This window comes from Melopsittacus undulatus, chromosome Z (assembly GCF_012275295.1).
Source record: "Melopsittacus undulatus isolate bMelUnd1 chromosome Z, bMelUnd1.mat.Z, whole genome shotgun sequence".
Classification (NCBI taxonomy): Eukaryota; Metazoa; Chordata; class Aves; order Psittaciformes; family Psittaculidae; genus Melopsittacus; species Melopsittacus undulatus.
This window is the reverse complement of record NC_047557.1, coordinates 14,849,093-14,870,599: the sequence shown is the minus strand read 5'-3', so window position 1 is coordinate 14,870,599 and position 21,507 is coordinate 14,849,093. Positions and strand designations below refer to the sequence as shown.

Here is a 21,507-nt window from a genome sequence, read left to right as displayed (position 1 = left end):
ATTCCCTGTCAAAGGAAAATGTCTTTGATTTTTGTCTGCATAAAGAATTTTCATGACTCCACATTGGTGATCTGGGCAGCATTTCTGAAGATGGCTGCCTCCTGTTGGTATTGATCATGCTGTGGTGTTTGGGGAACTTACAGGGCAAAGCATTCCAAGATGGGAGGCTTGTTATGGCAAGGACCTGGCATTGAATAACAGGCTTGTATAAACAGCTAAGGTCAAGCAGAACATTTCCATTTAATTGTGATCTCCAAAATTACTCTGGTCAGTACAATTGCTTAAACATATCAACATAAGGCTCAAGATTGTCACTACAATATAGCATTCACATGAAAACACATTAAGCAGCATAACATGCTTAGTATTTGACGAAACATCTTCCAAATATCTATACAGAATTATTTTGATGAACATTGTTTCTGGAACAAGATCTAACCCTTACAACATAAAACACAAAACTCTTTTTGTCAGTGGTTAACAGCTGGTTTTAGTGATGTATTTGCCATTAAAACTGTAAGAACAAATTATTTTCAAGATGAAGTTATGGCTTTATATACCCATACTTTAACATGAAGATTCTGCTTCCATGGTTTTGTATGTTTACTTGATGGAGTATCAGATTACACAGTCATAAAATTCTATTTACTATTTAAAGTAAAATGATAAATGTTAAGAAAAAAATACCTTTATTACATCAGTGATGCTTTAACTAAAGTGAGTATTAAGATTATTAACCAGGGTTTAAAGTTTTAGGCCCTGATGTTGAAAGCACTTCTGTACATCTTTAATTTTACATTAAAGGAGTCTCCCTGACAGCAAAGGGATGACTCTGATGATGGGTGATGTGAAGTGTGTGCCTAAATGTATGCAGATTGTGGGCCAAAGTACTCGGAAAGGCGCAGATGTGTTATACAGGAAAACATTCTCAACACATAAATAAAATCTGGCTTTTTAGTATGTACATATACTGAATAGGAATATTTTTAACTGAAAAGATGTGTTTTCTTTTTCTCCCTTAATAGCACATATATTCCCATTTCACTCAGAAAGTGCTTATATATTCTCAGCTAAAGAATTACCTCATCAGCTACAAATCTAGCATAGACAACAAATCTAAGCCAAGACTGTCTTATCAGCAGGAAATACTGGGCAAAAAGAAGGCTGGCAATCATTTCTATATACCTTGTATTAATAAGAAACCTTCTCACAGAGAAGAATAGACTTTTAAATATTTTCAGTCCTGATATATATACAATGGTAAAAATTCACATTTTCATGCTTTAGTGAGACTTTAAAATCCTGCCCCAGGCAGCTCTCGGAGTAGCTGTGTCCAGTCCCTAGCAGCTGCCTCACATCCAGCTCTAGTACCAGAAGCTTAAACTCTCAATAGCTGAGCAACCATGGGGAGAGAAAACACAGTTCTAACATATCTGGAAAGGGAAAGAAAGAAAGAAAGAAAAACCAAAGTGATGGGTCTTCCTATTTCCATGGGTGCAGCAGCTCTCCCTGTGTCCCAGAAGGCAGTTCATGTTTCCAGTCCCATTAGACCTGCCTTGTACCATTTTTGATGGCAGGGTCCAAATGCAGCATCTGCTCCACACAATCCTCAGTAGTCTAAAAGAACATACCCATCACACGGCAAGAAAAGAAATAGCCCTTTGGAGCACAGTTGATCCCCTCTGCCCTCAAATGGCAGAACACCTCTCTATTGCACCAGTTTTTCCAATGTACTGGGAAGTATCCCCAATGTTGATGCCTTTCACGGCTATCTATATACACTTTTCTGACAAATTCAGTGTCTCTGTGGGGAAGGTGACCTGCAGAGGGCTGCCCTTCGCTGTACAGCTGGCCCCGCCACCAGACCCCATTTCATTCACCAGGAAGACGCTCTCGGAGTCCTGACCCTGTGAGGAGTCTGAGGTCTCCGAGCTGCGCAGTGTCCTCACTGAGGTGGTATCAGACTGAGCCAAGCTGGCGCTGGGCCCTGGGAGCAGCACACGGCCCCTGACACTGCTTTCACTTAACTCTGGAGGATAGAGCAGTGTTTGCGAGGTGCTGCTGATCTCCCTCAGCTCACGGGAGATAAAGGAGGGTGACTGACTTGACATGGCAGAGGAGGTCCTGCGGCCATCCACACAGTTGAAATTGCCCCCTGAGTGCTGCCCCCGAGCCCCTCCAATGCGGCAGAAGAGGCACTTGACCTTCTCGATGGCTTTGCTGAGCACAGTCTTGCGGAGGAGGATGTAGACCCACGGGTCTAAAATGGGATTCACTGAGGCAATGCGGATTGCCTGCAGGTCAGGGTTCTGCCTCATATCTTTCACTGATTCCGGCTGGTACAGCTGGTTCACAAAGACACGGACCTACCCAAGAAAACAGGAGAAGAGAAAGACACAGTTATACCATTACACCAGGAAACCAAAGTTTATATTTGAAAGCAGAGATCTACATTTGCTATGCAAGCTATGACAAGAGAAGAGACTGGCAAACACAGGCATCTCAGATTGGCAGCTGTGATGCTGTTTCTGGAAACAGCAAAAAAAGAGACATTAATCTGCTATAAATTGGTCTTCTTTGTTACACATGGGAAAGAAATGGCTCTTTCTCATTCCCCTCATAATTAATCCCTGAATCTCCAAATCTTGGCTGATGTTTTTAAACATTCCTTGTTCCTGATACAAGTCCAGAGCAAAGATGTAGAGCTGTATCATGTTCCCTTGGTACACTGTGAGTCTTATGCTACCTGCAAAGAGATAGCTGACTGAGGAGGCATGCATTGTCAGTTCCTCCAGCAAAGGACTAATTGTTTAGAAACAAACTGAAACACAGATTGTAATTCAAGTACATCAGACTCTGGAAGCAAGTCCAGAGCTATTGATTCTTAAGTTCAGAAATGCATTTTGCTGGCACCTGTCCTTACTGCAATTGTTTGTACACCCTCAAAGGCTAGCTCACTGCAGCATGGATTTGAAAAACAAAAATGTGCTAAAAAAATAAATAAAGAAAGGTCCCCCAGCTAGGAGATTTTTAATCTTGACGTTTTAATAGGTCAAGATGATGAGGTGACTGTAGCACTGGACTGGAGTGCTCTGCCCTTCTACAGGAGCCAGCATTTCGGTTCTACTTACATAAGCATAAAAACACTGATGAAGTGGTGAAGAATTTAAGATGTTGAAGCTGAATCATGAAGGAAGTATTTAATTAGCAATTTTAGTTTATCATGCAAAAATATAAGACTAAAGGACCCTGTCTGCTACATAGAAATGGCTTCTTCACCTTTTCCCTCTGAATAAAAAAAAAAATCCCCAGTAACCTAGTGCCTCTCCTGGTTTAGAAGCCACTTTTGTAAATGCTACAGTGAGTAACTCACAGTCCAAGTCTTTGATATCAGTTGTTATCTTTCCAGTGTTACTAAGGAGGATGGAATTGTGGCATCATATGAATTTGCATTGATCAGTCTCAAATAGCTGTTATCCATTGCAAGCAGCAGTGTCCAGTTACAGGAAGGCCTTGAAAAGCCACTGAAAAGAACTGATAATGGAAGATGCTGTTTTCTTCAGCTTCCCTAAGGTAAGGCAAAATAAATCCCTTAATCATCTTATCTGATACAGTAAAAATCGAGCAGCAAAATGATGATGGTTTTAAAATCTTATCCTTGGCTTCTGAAACAAACCACATCTTGCCTTGCTAGGAAGTTACAGAGAAGGAGACAGAAAAATATTTAAATAAACAAGGCAAACTAACACAGATCTCTTCAGTCATTTTGCATTGGAAGTTCTGCATATGGAACCATCCATGTCTGGTGAAGAAATTCACACTGCTGTCTGGACAAATTTTCCTGCAGCAGGCCAGTGCAGTGCCGTTTGGCTTGTCAGAATTCAGAGACCGAGCATGTTCCAAAGCTATCAATAAAGTATGTTTAAAATAATGCGGAGTATCTCTTTTGAAGCCCTGTGCATACAGTCTCTCTCAAAACGCCTGTCAAATCGATATGACTGCCTCTATTTTCTTTCTTGATGATATTCTCTAGGTTTATGGGTTAACAACACCTGCCCATGGAGTTAAAATATGGGAGAATCTTGGATTTATACAGCACTATAATGATGCGAGTTTTATTCTTGATTCCTAATGATTTTTAACACTGCAGATATCTTTTTTGACAACTCACTTATTTACCTTATTTTTCTGCTAAGCCAAATACGTAATTTGAGTGCTTTGAAGAGTATTCTCCTGCTTGCTGAACTTACAGGGTTTTCCTTCTTGGAGCTTTACCCGCTTTAATTTTTTTTCCACTGTTTAATTCATGTTCCCTCTACTCGGCACCCATCACCACATGATTCCATGAGGAAAAGACCAGCCCTCCAGACTCCGAAATAAGGCCTTCAAATAAGGCTAATGATTCCTTAAAAACGCCCTTAACAAAACTCTCTTGTCCTTTGCTGGAGGGTGGTGTGCCTCGACGACACCTTTCTCGAAGGGACCGCTAGATGGCACGGGTGTCCTGCGGTCACCGTGTCCCTCTGTCACTCGCACCGGGCCACCTGCCCCGTGCCCGGGGGCTGCCGCGACACATACCGGTCATGCGGATGGAAGCGGGCAATCCTGGGTTAACGCTGCAGAGGGAGATAAGTTCTGCGACTCCATTTGTCAGCTTGTGGAAGCAGAGCCCCTGTGACTGACGCTGGGGCTGTAAAGCATCAGCAGTCAGGTGCCCTGAACTTGGAATGCTGAAAAGTAAGTTGAGGCTATGCCTGGCATTGGCTAAAATCTATTCTTGAAATACTTGACCATTTGAGAGACATTTTTTGCCCCTACGAAATGGTAAGAGGTCAAATGTATAAATATACAAAGGTCAAGTATGGAAATACATCATTCCCCAGGAGATTTAACTTGGCCATACCAACTCTTTCCGAAACACTCCTTTTCTTTTTCTGCACTGAGATTTCCTTATGCAGGGGAATACACCCTGAAAGTATGTAAATGCTGTTCTATGTATTTGACCAGTTGATCACCGGACAGGTACGTGCCCTGAAAGCCAGGAGTCCAAAGGACAGTGTTGAGGGAGTGGAGGCTTTCTAGCAGCTCACACAACTGAAAGCCGTCATTACCCAGAAGATTAGAGGTGTGACAGGGAGGGGTATTTGCTGATAAATCCATCCAGATCACAGAACCCAAAGGCACACTTTGAAGATAGCTGAAGAAGTACACAGTCCAGCTACAGAGACCTGACTTTTTTTTTTCCTGAACTTGGAGCTATAGTTACACGTCAGTGATTTAATAGTTGGATTGTTCTTTTGATAAGCAGCATACAAAACTGAGGTACCTATTTCACCTTTCTCTATCTGGCTTTGCTGAAAGACAAAAACATCTTTTAAGTATTCACCCTGTGGCAGAAAAGGACAATTGCTAATTGCACAGTGCAGCTTGCTTTATGTTATCTCTGTATGCTTTATTTCCATTTGACAGCTATGCGGCACCTACAGGTTAGAGATTTGTAAAATGGACAAATTTAGTGAAAACCTTAGACTATACAAAACTGTTTCTACTTCCCAAGAGGTCTTACATATTTTGTTAGAAGCCCCACAAAAGTTAAATGCATCTATCAAGACAGACCTATTCCAGGGATTACATATTAATCACAATAAGGTAAAAATTAATCTGTGTTGGAATGCCAGTTTTATTTTATTTATATACTGGTAAAACAGCACTTACTAATGTATCATACAGAAGAACATCAAGAGATGTATCCTCTTTTGGCCAGAAGCCTTCTGCTGCAGAAGGCAGAATAATAAAGGATATTGCCTTGCATCTTCTAAATCAGCACCAAGTGGAATCCACTACTAAATTAGCTAATCTGATGCTTGAATTTGTGCAATCTGAAATCCCACTTAAAGAAAGAAGCACACTAGAGCAATAAAAATCTCAAAAGAATGTGTTTTATACATTAGCTTTGTAGCTGTAGGATTCAGGCAACACATCTTAAAAAGTACTAGCATTTTGTTTGGTACTGTGTTAAGCAGGACATAGCTCCAAGGTATGCTGAATTTATGCTCAAGTTATAGATAGTTACAGGATCAGTCCTGTGAGCTGTTTGCTGCTTTTCCATTTTACTAACTACAGACACAAATCATGATTTCCAATCCTATGAAGTACTACAAAATGACTCGTATAGTTACAGTCACACTGGTAATTGTCTTCATAACTTCCACCTGCCCTCAAAATTTCCTCACATACTGATAGGATAAACTTAAAAACCATACACTAGTAAACAGGAACAAGTTTTTCAGCTCTGCAAGCCAGTACCTTTCGCTCTTCGAGGGCCTGGTGTCTGCTTGGTGTCTACTCCACTACTCAAAACTTATGTCTTCCACCTTGCTGTTGGCTGCAGACAGTCCCTGATATTTCAAAAGTCAAAACCAATCAAGCCAAAAGAAACCCCAAACTTTCAGGTTAATTTAGGAACTCCTCATTATTTCATGCATGTGCCTATTCGCTCTTGAAAGAGTTTGTTTTTAAATGCCGGATAATAATTTCTACTCTATTCCTGACAAAAATCTCTCTTAATATAACTTATTCTCTACTTTTAACTCTACCCAATTCTATCTCACAATATTTTGGAAGCTGTATCACCAGTGCGGAGTTCAGACAAGAGTCAGCACACAACTTACACATTTTTCTCCTTTAATTTTTAAACTAGTGTCAAATTCTGCTTCATGTCTTTTGCATTGCTTTCTGCATATTAAGAACACAAGGTTGTAGCAAAAGTTTCATGAATATTTTGCATTCAGCTTTTCTTTCCTTGACAAGTTTGACCAGCTTTAAGTTCTGTAAAATTCATTCACCATTTTGCATAATCCCCCACAATTTTGTTATAGTATTCATCAGTGTAAAAGTTCACTGCTTTCATGAATAAATCATTAAGACACTCAATAAATCTACTTGTAAACTGAGTGCTGGAGCATCTCATTGTTAAAAACTGCTGCTCTTTGTGACTCAGCTTGCTGTTCTTTAACCACTTTTTAAATCAAGACAAGCCTTTATTTATTATTTCAGGGCTATTTAATATTTTAAGACTTGATTTTTTTTTGTCAAACCCTAATAAATGTAATCTGCATGACTGCCTCTGTCTGCTGTTTTATTATGTTGTGAAAACTTTCATACTAAAATGTTAAGAGGTTTATGTCTCTCTTAAGTCTTCCAGAAGTTGTTTTGCTTTGACTTAGGTGATGGTTTATTCAGCTGAAATCATCAATAGGAAGTCAGCTCATCAAAAAACTTCAGTTACAAAGCACCCTCTGAGCCTGCTCTATGTTTCTGAATCATGCTGCTGCCACCACCTCACCCCTTGCCTGCTCTTGATGACTACCATGCTGTCCTATTACACATGAGCCTCTCACTCAGCGATGGCTCCCTAAAACTCCTCCAAGTCGAGAATATGTACCTCTGTATTAGTGATTGATCTACCTCTGCTAGTGGATCCTTCTAGGGATTTATAGTATAAAAGTGTCACTTTTTTGAGTTTCTCTCTCAATTCTTAACCTCAGGCTATATATACGGCTTAATATACAGCAGCATACACTGCAGTTCATCCCAGCACAAAACAGCATATATGGCTATAGCACTCTCGCAGGGGGAGGTAAATGAATTACAAAAGCTGCTAATGAAGGAACTTAACCACACTGGACACTGTGATGATAAGCATGTATGTGGTTGGCTGGGTATTTTAAAAGAAAGCTTCCTTTTTTTCTTAGTCATCCATCTAAGTGAAATGGCAGGCTCTTGCCTCATTTTAGATACAGAAAAGATGCTGGTTTAGCGGGGAAAAGCTGACTTACATGAATGCTGCCGAGGTAACACTGTGCCTTTACAGGTAGTGAAATCAAGGTCTGAAAAAGCTACACAACTTAATCACCTACACTTTCATGTACCTTCTGCAATACACAAATTTTTCACTAACTACTGTTTAAATAATAAACGCTATGCCCCACCCCGGTTCATTAAGTGTAACTGTCAACAGTACAGTTCACTTTCTGTTAACCCTTCCTGCTTCAATTTTCCTTTTTTTTTTAATATTCTGCCATGACTGCCTACGTACAAATAGATATTATAGTTTCATTTTGTATTTTACACTCAGAGTTCTCAGACTTCCTCTAACTGCTTGTCTACACAGTACGTTCTGGCTTTTTTTCCCTCAAACTGCTTAAGTCCATCACGTCACAACCCTGTATTTAATTTCCACAACCTGTTTTCTGCATTTACCAGCACCTGTTTTGAAAATGCGATATTGTTTCTTTGTCAATTAGCTGTTTTAATACTAATCAAATTAAGTACTCTCAACCCACAGTACTGTCAGGGTTTTGACCACTCCATGACCTGATGCTTGCCAGTGCAGCAAGCTGCAGTTTCTGGAGCTGGACTGCAGGACAGGTTTTGCACAGCCCTTCCATCTAATACACATGGACCTCCCAGATACCCTGCATGCAGCTCAGTACCTCTCAGCTCCCTTCAGATGTCAAGCAATGAACACAAGGCATTTTGCTCGGTCATGCCATGGCGCAATGCAAAGTGACAACAGCAAAGGACGGGACACGGCTTTTTGTGACAGCTGGGGCTGCAGGACAGGCACACCTCAGCAGCTCCCGTTTATGTTAGTAATGTGGCAAAACTGTCCCAACCCTTGTGATCACAACTCCTCTGAGGCAGGGGGACAGACTCACTGATGTCTCAAGTCCTGTATGTTCACATGGACTTCTCTAAACCTTCTTACCATGATATACGCTATTTGTTTCACATCCCCATCTGGCCAGCTGTATTTCACACAGATCTCCCTACTGACAACAAACTACCTCAAACCAATCCTGCTAAACCACTTTCTGTCTGACAACCACTGCTTGGCTCCCTACAGTGTGTTTTGGAAGGTGGTGAATAGGGCAAGCCATCTATTTGTTCTAACATCTCTGAGCCAGAAGTTCGCCAAGCTTTATTATGAGGGGGTGGCAAGAACTGCGCCTCCAGCTGGTGGGTGGTTATTTTATAGTTCCTTGAAATAAAGTGGAGGAACAGAAGTAGATCCTGCATGTCAATTTAATGACATTAATTGTTCAGCTGTTTCAGAAAATTAGCAAATGGTTAGTGGTACTGTTGCTTTACATTTCAGCATGATCTCTAAGTTTATGTGGACCAGATACCTCCAACTCTTACTCAAGTAAGCATTACATTGGCTGATGGTTCCACCAAGTTTCCTCCTCCTACAGCAGGGAGCTGCTGGAGGGACGCCTGTGTGGAATCTACCCCAGGGATGGTGGGTGAATCCCTCAGGAAGGGAAGCTCTTCTCAAGGTTTGGATGTGAAGCACTGTGCATGTGGCTGGTGCCAAGTGAACAGAGCTGTGTCCTCCTTCCACATATTAAGGACTGCTGTACACTTCAGCAACAGCGTGCACATTTTTAAAACACAATAAGCATCCAGAAACACAGGCCAGACCCAAAGCTCACTCACCACAAATTAATTTTGGAAGTGAACTTTAAAGTGCCTCTAGCTCTCAGCAAGATTTTTGCTATGCGGATTCCAGATGAACAGTGGAAAAATTACTGAGAACTTTCGGCGCTGCATTTAACCAATTAAAAAAAGCCCAGGACTTGGGATAAGCAAGTTTTCCATGTAAATATGAATCAACACAACTTTCTCTCACCATGCACGTACACTAATAGCCTTTAAGTTATTATAAGAGTTTGCAGTGCCAGCTAAGTAAGAGTCTGTCCTACAAGCACAGACTAGGAGCAAGAAAGACTCAGTGGTGCTGGTGATGGAAAAGAAGAAGGGTTGCACATTGCTACTCACCACCAGAGGAATGGAGCAGATTACCACCACCAGGGAAGTGGCAATGAGCAGAATAACCATCTGGATCTCTGCTCCGGCCATCCGACGGAAGCTCCGGCGTCTGCGAAAGTCAGATAAACGGCTGGAGGTGGTGTCTGTCCCCAGGGATGTGCGCCTCATGAACTGCCGGTGCATGCGGATGAGGGCCACGCACACCAGGATGTTACACACCACAGTGACCATGATTAGGAAGGAGCTGAAGCCGGCATACATGTAGGAGTATGCTGCATGTGTGGCCTCCTTTGCTCGCCAGTCTATGAAACACCAAGTGTAAGGGTACTGCAAGGTAGACTTGCCAAGCCCCATGCTGGGGAGGGCGCAGAACAGCACGTTGGAGGCATAGATGGCAAAGAGCGTGAGTCCTGCCAACTTCTTGTCTACATAATGGTTGTAGAAATAGGCATGATTGATGGCCAGGTACCTTTCTATGGACATGGCACAAATAATACTGAGGCCAGAGAGTCCAAAAAAAAGGAGGATGAAGGAGCTGTACTCACACAGTGCAGGTCCTCCTGGCCAGCGGTTCTGCAGGTAAGTGGCAATAGTGACTGGACTCACCAGACAGGTCCCTAAGAGATCAGTGACTGCCAGCCCACAGACCAGTGTGTAGAAAGTGGTCTCCTTCTGCTCCTTCCTGGACTTGCAGAGCACTACGATGGCTATGAGGTTGCCCACCACACCGAAGATGAACATGACAGTGGGGATGGTGGGGGGCTTTCCGCCCTCGGCCCCAGTGGCAGTCCCGTTGGCGGAGCCGTTCGCAGGTGGCATGATTGTAGGGTCGAAGGACATGATGTCAGCGGTGCTCCTGGGGGAGTCGCACAGAGGCTGGAGTGGGCCCGGAACGGCAGAGTAAAGGAGAGGAGGAGTAGTTCAGAGTGAGAACAAAACTTCCAGTGAGGGAAGAAGGAAAGGGAAAATAAAGGAAAAAAAAAAAGTGGTATGTTTTCGTGAAGAAAGGGGAAAAGAAAGTCCTGAAGAGGCGCCCAAGCAGGGTGCCGTCCGGTAGCGACCGAATGCAGCGGAGGAGCCGGGGCTCCGTCTTCCTGCCACTGCTCTGCCCGCGGCACTCCGCCACGCAGCGCGAAGAGGGGCTGGGGTGGTCCGAGGCGGAACAGCGCAGAGCCGATGGGCGCACGGCCGGCTCTCAACTTCTCACACCGACGCTGGGGATGGCTCGGCTCGGCTCGGCTTAGCTCAGCGCAGCGCTGGGACGGCCCCGGGCGGGCGGGAGGCGAGGGGAAGTGCCGGAGCGCGGTGTCCGCCGCTCATCCCCTCCCGCCGGCCGGCGGTGCGGAGTGAAGAGGAGTGAAGAAGAGCGGAGAGGTCCGATGCGGTGACGTGCGGACTGCGGACACCGTCTCCCTCCCAACAGCGCTCCCGCCGAGTTTCGCCGCGGAGGCGGCGAGGGCAGCTCCAGCCGCGCTCCCCGCCCTCTCGCCCCATTGGTCGCGCCGTAGAGGGCAGGTTGCTCAGGGCTGGGTGCGGGCACCTCCGCCCGGGGCTGCCTGAGGGGCGGGGTGGCCCGATGCATGGCGGAGAGGGGGGTGGTGGTGCGTAGGCTTGGGGGGGTGGGTTGGTGGTGGTGTGTGGGTGTCTGTGTTTCTGTGTGACGGCAGGCGTTGGCAGGCCGAGGGCACCTGCGCTCATGGTGTCCGCCTCGCTTCTGCTCTCCCGCGGCTGGGAGGCCAGTGTGACCCCTCGGCCCCACCCGCGAGTGGGGTGAGGGCTTCTCGCACCTTTCCTGAAGGGTAGCGCTGCCGGATGGGAGCTTTAAGGACATATTCCCGCCATACTCCCGCCCTGGGGGTGTGTGTGGGGGAGCCTGTGTCGCCTCCCTGTCCCCAAGAGAAAAAGCTGTGACACCGGCTGCCGGCTCTTGAGGGGGCAGCTGCGGGAGACGGGGCCAGGCAGTGGTACCACAGAGCGCGGCACCTGGCAGCGGGTTCTCCCTTTCTCAGACCAGCACGACCCGTGCCTTCCTGCTGCAGGAGAGGAGATGTCCTGATGTACTGCCTGTATCTGGCCTCTGTTAGTGGTGTTAGTAAACACAGGAAGGGTGTGTGTACATTCGAGGGAAGTATTTATATGTTTGTTTGAAGAACTTGTGCTGTCTTGACTGTGGGGCAATTGTATATCAGCTGGAAATAGGGTCATGCTTGCTGACAGCCTAATGTTCATAGTTCAGTCTCCAGCTGGGATGGTGGAGGGACAGCAGTCATGCTGTGTGATGCTTTGTGGTGGCCTTCATCTGAGTGAAGGTGATGGGGAGTCCCTAGTCCAGAAATGCCCACAAAACCCACAACATGTGCGTTTCTGCTGGAGGGGAAAGTACTAGTGACTGTGCTAGTGCTGTTTGGCCATGAAGGAAGCCTCACACCATCGTACAGGGTTGGACATACAGATCCAGCTGATCTAGTATTCTTGTACATTAGGTGACATGGGGTTGCTACAAAAAACCTGTGCCCCAAAGCATGACATTTATATCCCTACAGGAACCTCTTCTCTGACGTAACGGTGAACTGTAGTAAAAAAGTCTGATACTTTTTCAGTCTTGCTATCCTCTCTTTCTTTAAGGCTGTGAAAGTGATGCCCGTGGACTTACTAGTATTCAGCAAAGTCATGGCAATATGACATCCTGACAGCAAAAGTACTGACACAACAAAGAGCAAGTGTGTACTGTGGGAAAGAGAACATCGTTTCTCTTTTAAATGCTGTATGAACAGACATGAAGGGAAAAACTATTTTTTTATTTGATCAGCTTTTTAGTGTTGTTATCTAACTGCTTTGAAAACTATTAGTCTTAGGAAAAAATGGTTTTGAAGCAACATATATAGAGAGAAAGGATTGTGGTGGTGGTGGCCTGGTCTACTCAGAGAAAATGAACGGAACTTTTTATTTCTATTTTGCTACTATTGACAGCTCTTCATCTTTTACAAAACTGGAAGATCATTCCATCACAAGCACAAAGCTACATATGGATGTAGAAGTCACTTAGGTTTGCCTGATTGTCAGAAGCATATTACGATCACTTCAAAATACTTTCATAAGAAAGCAGAGCACAAAGGTTGTATTTTCCTATCTTTTAAACAGTGTTCCTGCAGTTGCAGGAGAGCTGAACCAGGTACTGAGCAAGCTCTACATTTGAGCAATGTGATTGCACATGCTTTCTCAATACTCCCTTTCTATGCTGAGACTTTGGTGCTCTTATACTAGAAGCCCTAATCTGGGATTATGTTAACACAGGTGCAGCAGTCATTACTGGTGTGGGAGAAGAATCACCTTGCTTCCCTGCAGTGGTGCAGAGGTTTTTAATGACTAAGGACAGAGGAAATTATTTGTGTTTTTTTGTTGCTCCCTTTTTTTCATTTTTTTTCCTTGTCTGCAGACCCAGACTTACATGGTATTTTGGCCATGTCACAACAGTGTGTCTTCAGAAGCCTCAGGCTGCAGCCGAGGGTTCTTAGGTCCTTCTGTGGGTACATATACACGTATGTATGTGAAGGAGTGAATGTTATTTTACATTCTGTGAGATCTGTGATACATCTAAAGAACTAACAGAAAATGGAGGGAAGCCAGAAAAATCAGTGAAGAAACAACAAAAGTATAGTTTTGAGTGCAAGGATAGTAAGAACAGTTTTGTGAAATAGTGCTAGTTCTATAATTAGAGAATGTGATAGAAATCAATCATAGACTTGTATGACATGTTGCATGGGAGCTTACTGTATCTACCCATTGTGTAAATCTTTTAGAGTTATTAGAAAAAATCAGTAACTTCTGTGAGTTTGCCTTTGAAGTAATGGTTCTGATACCTGGAACTACTAGTTAGGATGAAAAGCATAATCACACAAAAGCCTTGGTCTTCATAGCAAAGAAACTTAAAGTGGAACTGAAAAAATGAAGAAATTCCACTTGCAACACAAGTAGTCATGCTGTTATAGCAGAAATATCACATGTGGTAGCACTGTGTGGAACCACCAAAGAACTTCTGTTTGTGTAGAAACCACTTAGGTGAGAAGTAAAAATATCTAGAAAAAAAAAAAAAAGATTTGAAGTTATAATCATGTACAGAAAAAAAAACCCACAAACCACCAAACAAACAACAGTTCTTTTAAAAAATACTATATTAGAAAAAATCAACACTGAAAATAATGAAGATAAACTTTTACTTGCCTCAGAGTAAACTTTTTCTGATTTTAATGTTCTTACACTTTTTAGAAGATTAATTCTGAAGTACATGAGTCAGCTACTATGGCTTCATTACTTGAGCTGTGTAACTAACTGTAGTCATATTTCTAGCTCGGTGAAAGAATTAGATTAAAATACTTGACTTTTTTTCGTTACTTTTTTTTTTTCCTTCTTCCATGGCATGTCTCAGCTGCCACGTGATATCCCTTACAAACCTTTAGCCAGTTGATGGTTCCAAAACCTTACCTGCATTGCTCAGGGGCAGCTGGAATATAGACAAATTATGCAAAGGTCTCCCTGCTGTATGTAACTGTGATTTTAACACCAAAATTCCCATGTAAGCATGTGAATTTATGGGTATTTTCTGGAGGTGCTTCTGTGAGCTCCACTTCCAGAGGAACTGTGTGTTCAGCAGGCAGTAGAAGTGGATATATGGCCAGTTTTGGAAATTTTGGACTACTGTTAGCATGCTGCAGGTCTGAAAAACATTTTGCATGATAAACTTCCATTATGTATCTGAAGTTCAGTAATGTTCTTGACTTAGTCAACAGTTTGTCAGCCTTTTTTCTTTGGTGGGAAAGCTGGCCATAGTTGCTTTTTTGCTTCATTTTTGTTCAGCTGTCATGCTTTTGACATGCAAAGTTTTTCAGGAAAAAACAACCATTAGACTAAACTCTGTCTGTATGCCAAAATAAAATCATTATTAATAGACAATGGAAATAGACTGAACCAAATGTTACATAATATTCTCTCTTTAATTAACCATTAGAAAAGAAGAAATATAGACGGAGTAATATGAAAAAAAATGTTTGAAAGGAAGTGGGGAATTCTGTAATGTAATTTGAATAGAAATACCATTGTAATGAGATAAAAAAAAATTATATTTAAGAGTAATATTTTCCTGCCCACATATTTTCATATAAAATCATCACAGATAGAAATAGTATAAAATTTATTTTAGGAGTTCTGGTTATTACTGGTATGACTAGCCAGCACTTCTGGCACATTTCCTTCGTACCTGATAAGACAGCTTGCTGAATGGGGGTTTTCCCTGGGTGGGGGAGTTCCCTGGGAAGTGAGAGCAGTCATGTTCCCTCTCTGTCCCCCAGCTCTTGTCACTGCATGACTGAGAAGACAGCTTCAAACTGCCACTGGCAGGCGATCTGATGGTGCATTGCTCATATGCAAGGCACCTCTGCACTCCAGCAGGACGCTGTCGTGCCAAAAAATACAGCTCTGTAATTTACTTCACAGTCATGTGTTCCATATTAGTCAATTGTGCTACTGAAGTTTGAGTTTTTTCCCTATTTAAATGATTCTGTTAATCTTTATAGCACACTGAATTACTTTTTCCTCTGTAATAACATTTGTCACTGCAGCGGTACATAGTTCCATTTTAGTAGTTATAAAATCAGTATTAACAATTAAACCACTTTTAGGCTGGTTTTTCTCAATCCATTTCTTCAGAGCAGAAATTAGCTTCTTCCTCAACTGTTGTTTACAGTGTTTTTTTCTGATTTATTTTTTTTTCTTTTTTAAGTTTGGCAGTTATTTGCCTTTCAAAGGCCAACAGCACAAAGGGGAAGTTCACAGAAAAGCACTAATAATTAGCTGCCTTTTTTTTTTTTATATTTTAGAGCCCTTAACATAATTTTAACTACTTCGGGTCTTATCTGATGAGTTAGAAGTAGACAACTAAGTCAGACCCTATGCATAAAAAAATGTTATGAATAACATTCTTCTTGGGGATAAACTGTGGCACTTTCACTAAGGTAAACTAATATCTTTTTAGAACATATGCTGGGTTGCTTTTAGAAGGAATTTTAGAATATCCTTTGTAAATATTAATAATTGGTAATATTTGTATTTTTTTAGCTTTCTGCAGTTGTTTGTATGTGGTGGTTCATTTTGTTGTGACAAGGTATAGTAATCGACAGCTGTGGTGGAAGCAGAAACAATCCATCACTGCACCCGAAGCAACTATCTGGCAGGTCCCATTTGAACCTTGCTGTTCTGCAGATTTTCCATGAGACATCTGAAGACTCTTTTCAAGGATCCTAACAGTAACTCTGTGATGGTATGCGTGTGCCTGAAATTTCAAGACAGTGGCAAACTTCCTTCTGTTCCTTTTGTTTTTCTCTTCTGGAGGTGTGATAATGGGACCCGGGAGTGTGTTAAACAGCCCTATTCTATAGCTGTGAAGAAAGAACTGAAGCTGTGCATTTTGTTTGAAAGCTGAAACTTTTATCAAGTGTTAAAAACTGTGTACCAAAGACACTTGTGATGAAATCAGTGGACCTGTGATTTTTGCAGCCAAATTAACAGTCATGGAAGTGGCTTAATTCACGATACGGTTTTGTAGCATTCCTTTCTTTGTTGTCATACTTGGCTTTGGGTTTGTTTTTTTTTTCTTTAATATCTCTGTGTGGAATAAAGTGAAGTTTCTCTGGGAAGAATACCACCTGTGCATATGCTGTGCTCTCTGTTTCTACGCTTGAGAAGCAGTTCAGGAGATTCTCAGTAATTTTGGGGTGAAATTTGTATTTTTCTGTAAAGGTGCCTGAGTGATCTTTGGAAAGAGGGCAAACTCCTTTGTAGTGTATGCTGAGGCTGTATGCTACCTCTGCATCATGAATGCTGGCTTAGGCATGTGATTTGAGGCTAGATGTGAGTTACGATCAGCTGAAAGTTTAATAGAAGTTTCTTCTTGTACCATCCTGCCCACTGTGGGGCTGGGCTTGAAAGCATTTGTAGCTGTCAGGATGGATTAACAATTAGTAGAGCAATGCAGTGGCTCTTTCATTGCCTGGTGGAAGAATTCTCCTAATAAATGCTGAAGCTGGGCTCTTTGGGAAGCATTTTTGTTTTCTGTAGATGCTTACCATTGCAATTACTCAAGAAGTTTTTGTACACTATGTAAGTATTGTGTGTAATCAAATCTTGCACGGGTGAATTAGATCGTGGGGTGAATCAGAATTAAGCGTTGCATTCTGAAAGATTCCAGGACCAGGAAAAGTAATACAAACAAGCAAGCTACTGGATGCAGCACTTTGGTTCTTAGAAAAATTTACTTAAGCTCATTGAAAAGAGCCTAATTTTGTGACAATGATTCATGTATTAGGTGAGTCAGTTATCTTTCAGTAAGAGGACACTGGCAGCAAGATCACTGTTTTTAGTAAGCCTGCAGCAAATGACAAACTGTATTTGCAGCTGAATGCCTTTAAGAAGGTTGGCAGTAAGTTTTTAAGGAGCTGCTTTCCTGCCTGTAAATTCTCTGTTACTCCAGCAGAGGGTAGTTTATCCTCTAGGAAGCTAAGGTGTGTTGAAGGAATGATCAGGAAAGGTAGCTCAATGATTCCCATTTCCTTTTATTTGAGATAGGGCAATGAAAATTAATTTCAGCAGACTGACTTAATCAGATTAATAAATGCTGAAACATACTGTTAGGTTATGGTATGTTCTTAAACTGGAACTTGAAAAGGCAGCCAAATTCAACGCTAGTCTCATTTCTGTCCTGCTACCAAACACTTTGTTTGCGCTTCATGAATTACTACAGCTATTCTCAGCTTATGCTGACAATTGCATTATGAACCTGATGCTTAAAGAGCTATCTGACTTTCATTTGCCAGCTGTAAAGTAGATACAACATGAAATAATTTTTAAGCTGAATCCATACAGTCACTCTAAGTTGAAGAGTATTCAGCTTGCTTGTGGTTGCTTAATAACTCTTTGAGATCTGGACTGATACAGTTGTGCCTCGGTTTAGCTCTTTAGGGCAAGGTTATTTAGCTGTGGTAGGGATACACACACCACTAAAAGCCTGGTACAAAGTTGACAATCGATCTGCTCCTGTGGTATCTGAATCCACCCTTCTTTCTGCCCCTGTACCCACTGCTACAGCAGATGATGTTAGGGAGAATATATATTTGTGGATGGTTGTAGTAATACTTGCCTGCATCTGCTCTCTGTTGTACTGATAGTGTGTGGTGACTAGGAGGATACTCCGAGTTGTCTCTTCTCTGATAATTTATTTTAAATCAGTTTAAACCATGACAGTAAGCTTCTGTGGCTGTCAGTCCTGAAGTGCAGCAGCAACTCTTCTGATGTGAGAGCACAAGGGAGTGCAGTGACCACCGAATCTTTGAAAGGTTAACAGAAGAAATAAGTGAATCTGCAGCTATTCTGTTGCCATGGTTCAGTGAAGCCCTTTTAATCATTATTTGTTGCCATTCAAAGCAGCATTTCAGTTTCTCATGGCTATTAGTCTTTTTATCAGATTTCTAGAAAGAGTAGTTTGGTCTGCTAATGAAAAGAAAAGTTTTGTGCTCTGAGAGTCCCATGAGGAAAAACTAAGTACAGGTCAGTATTTCAGGCTCATTTAGGCCTCTGTGGATCATGCAGCTGGCATCTGAAATTTTCAACATTACCACTGTTTAACCACATAACGGAATAGTAAATAACATAATAGCAACTAATATTTATCAATTTATTCTTCTTATTCAGAAGTTTGATTAACAGGTACTGTACTGCATATATTAATTACAAACATTGTTTGCTCTGGAAAAAAAAACCAACAACCCAGTACTCCTTTAAGAAACTTGTTAATATGATTAGTATTAATCATGCCTATGGAAATGCTTCCATGGCTAGTTTGATCTTGACATTACTATCATTCTGAGATTACTATCAATCAGACTTTTCTTTGTCGTGCATGGGACTTCCCTTTCTTTTTTTTTTTTACCAAGTACATGTCTGTATGGTAGGCCTGTAAGTCAAATCTAGCTGTATCCCTTTGTGTTACGGAATCATGGATCATAGAATGGTTAGGGTTGGAAAGTACCTAGACATATCTGGTTCCAACCACCTACAATGGGCAGGGACACCTCACACTAGACAATGTTCCCCCCATCTTCTAGTTTTGAATTTGCTTTCAGAAATGGCACTTATTTTTTAATATTTATTGGAGAAAACCCAGAGTGTATAAGGGGGAATAATGTATCTAAATTCTTTATTGCAGAGCAATACTGATATAACCAATTACCTTGATTTCATTTTAAAACCTATATGTCACATGATCAAAGGAATAAAGAAAGGCTTTTATATAGATCAGTAGAAGATTTATGCCTAGCCAATTAATCACTTTGGTTAGGTATCTTACTCTAAATGGGATGATTCCGGGCCTGAGTACTGGGGCCCCTCAGTTTGAGGACAGGGAATTGCTTGAAAGAGTCCAGCACAGAACCACAAAGATGATTAAGGGAGTGGAACATCTCCCTTATGAGGAGAGGCTGAGGGAGCTGGGTCTCTTTAGCTTGGAGAAGAGGAGACTGAGGGGTGACCTCATCAGTGTTTACAAATATGTAAAGGGTGGGTGTCAGGATGATGGAGCTAGGCTTTTTTCAGTGATATCCAGTGACAGGACAAGGGGCAATGGGTGTAAACTGAAGCATAGGAGGTTCCACGTTAACATCAGGAAGAACTTCTTTACTGTGAGAGTGACAGAGCACTGGAACAGGTTGCCCAGGGGGGTTGTGGAGTCTCCTACGTTGGAGGTATTCAAGGCCCGCCTGGATAAGTTCCTGTGTGATGTACTCTAGGTTACCCTGCTCTTGCAGGGGGTTGGACTAGATGATATTTTGAGGTCCCTTCCAACCCTTGGGATTCTGTGATTCTGTGACATCAGCAGCCAAAAGAAGGTGGTGGAATCCAGGATAGTTTTCCCAAAGATGCACAAATGGTTAATGCCAGAATTGTTGCTTGTCTGTTCCTTGCAATCTCAATTAACTGTGTTACCTTCCAAAGTGGAAATAGCTTTGTCTGGAAGAGACAGACCATTTATAGTTGATTTAATGTATTTAGTTTGAACTTTATACTGTTTCACTGGTAAGCAGTTTGCAGAGGGCTAATGTCTGTTTAATTGAACTGCAAGCTTGCTACAGATGGAGAATGTAAGTGTTAGCACATAATATACTTTAAATAGGCATAAGTAAACTTTGAACCACTGCTTTCTACAATCAGCAGTACACCATTTACTAAAGGTATTTATTAGCTTAGTAATATTTTTGAGCAGTTTATAAGTGAATCTTCACTCATATGTTGCTCTCTACAACTACCTGCAAGGAGGTTGTAGTGCGGTGGGAGTCAATCTTTTTTCCCAAACAACAAGCTATAGCACAAGAGGTGACGGACTCAAGCTTCACCAGGGGAGGTTTCGACTGAATATTAGGAAAAATTTCTTCACAGAGAGGGTGATCAGACATTGGAACAGGCTTCCCTGCAAGTGGTAGAATCACCGTCACTGGAAGTTTTCTCAAACCATAAAGATGAGGCCTGCAGTGATATGATTTAGTGATGGACTTGGCAGTCCTGGGGTAATGGTTGGACCTGACAATTTTAAAGGTCTTTTCCAACTTTGTTGAAGTCATGTTTCTCTGTCTAGTACTTATACATCTGAACCAATTATTATAGCATCTGGCTGTGGTAGAGTAGCAGACCGGAACAAAAATGAACCCCATTCTCTTTAGATATGCAGAGGAATAATAGTTTTAAATAATATACAAATTGAATTCCTGATGAGGTTTTTTTCACCAGCTGGAAAGCCTCTCACTGTCAGAAAGGCATTCAGCGTGTTTGACATTAAGGGTGGGGGAATGTTTGTGTAATTATAAATGTTAGACTTGCAAACACGCCTTTTCATTGCAACAGGCTGAACTTTCACATGTCAACAGGAATCTTAACTTTTCACAAGATAAACCTTGGTTTCTGTACCTTGGCATTGTTGTTGCTCTTTTCTATATTATTTCAATATTCGTATCACTAAATTGTAGCTGAAGTTTACATGTGTGCATGTTTCTGATGAGACATTTAGATAATGTAAGTATTCTTGACTAAACATTCAGTTGCTACAGCTACTGTATGCTGCTGTAACACTTTTGGTATTGTGATGAAAGCTCAAATGGCACCAAGTATGAGTAATTACCTGTGATCATACAGGCTTGTGATATCTTGTGCAGTGCTGCTGAGCCTGGTATTAATTTTATGAAGCTTTTTGATTGCTGAGGTCTGAACATTTTCAGGAAACTCTACACAGTATTTTCCTAGTTATTTAGCACAAAAAAAATTTAAGTGGTCTACAGTGTCTTTACAGTTCTTCATGTGTTTGTTGTTATTGGGAGGCGGTTTATTTGGTTTCAGTTGGAAGAATTATTTAAAAGTTTGAGAATGGATTTAGGAAGTGGGGTGCTGCAATCCTTATCTAATCTGAGGAGGAAGAAAGAAAGAAGATTGAAGCTACCTCCATGTCATGTGAAGGACTGCAGTTTAGGACTGTTTGTTTTAGTACAGTAAATGAAGTGACTGTGTGCTTCCCATCCGTTCTTAAATAAACTTTCATGTGCATGACATGTCTAATTCTGGAAACGATTGGGCAGTTCTTAG

At 41.8% G+C, this 21,507-nt stretch overlaps 1 protein-coding gene across 1 annotated transcript; it reads right to left on the bottom strand.

The window, feature by feature from the left end:
- Nucleotides 1-216: 216 nt before the first annotated feature.
- Nucleotides 217-11,242, bottom strand: PTGER4 (prostaglandin E receptor 4). Its single transcript, XM_005151981.3, has 2 exons — nt 9,844-11,242; nt 217-2,366 (listed from the first exon to the last, which is right to left on the bottom strand). Exons 1-2 carry the CDS (start codon nt 10,672-10,674, stop codon nt 1,773-1,775), a joined length of 1,425 nt encoding a protein of 474 aa, XP_005152038.1. The 5' UTR covers nt 10,675-11,242; the 3' UTR covers nt 217-1,772.
- Between the last annotated feature and the right edge of the window lie 10,265 nt (nt 11,243-21,507).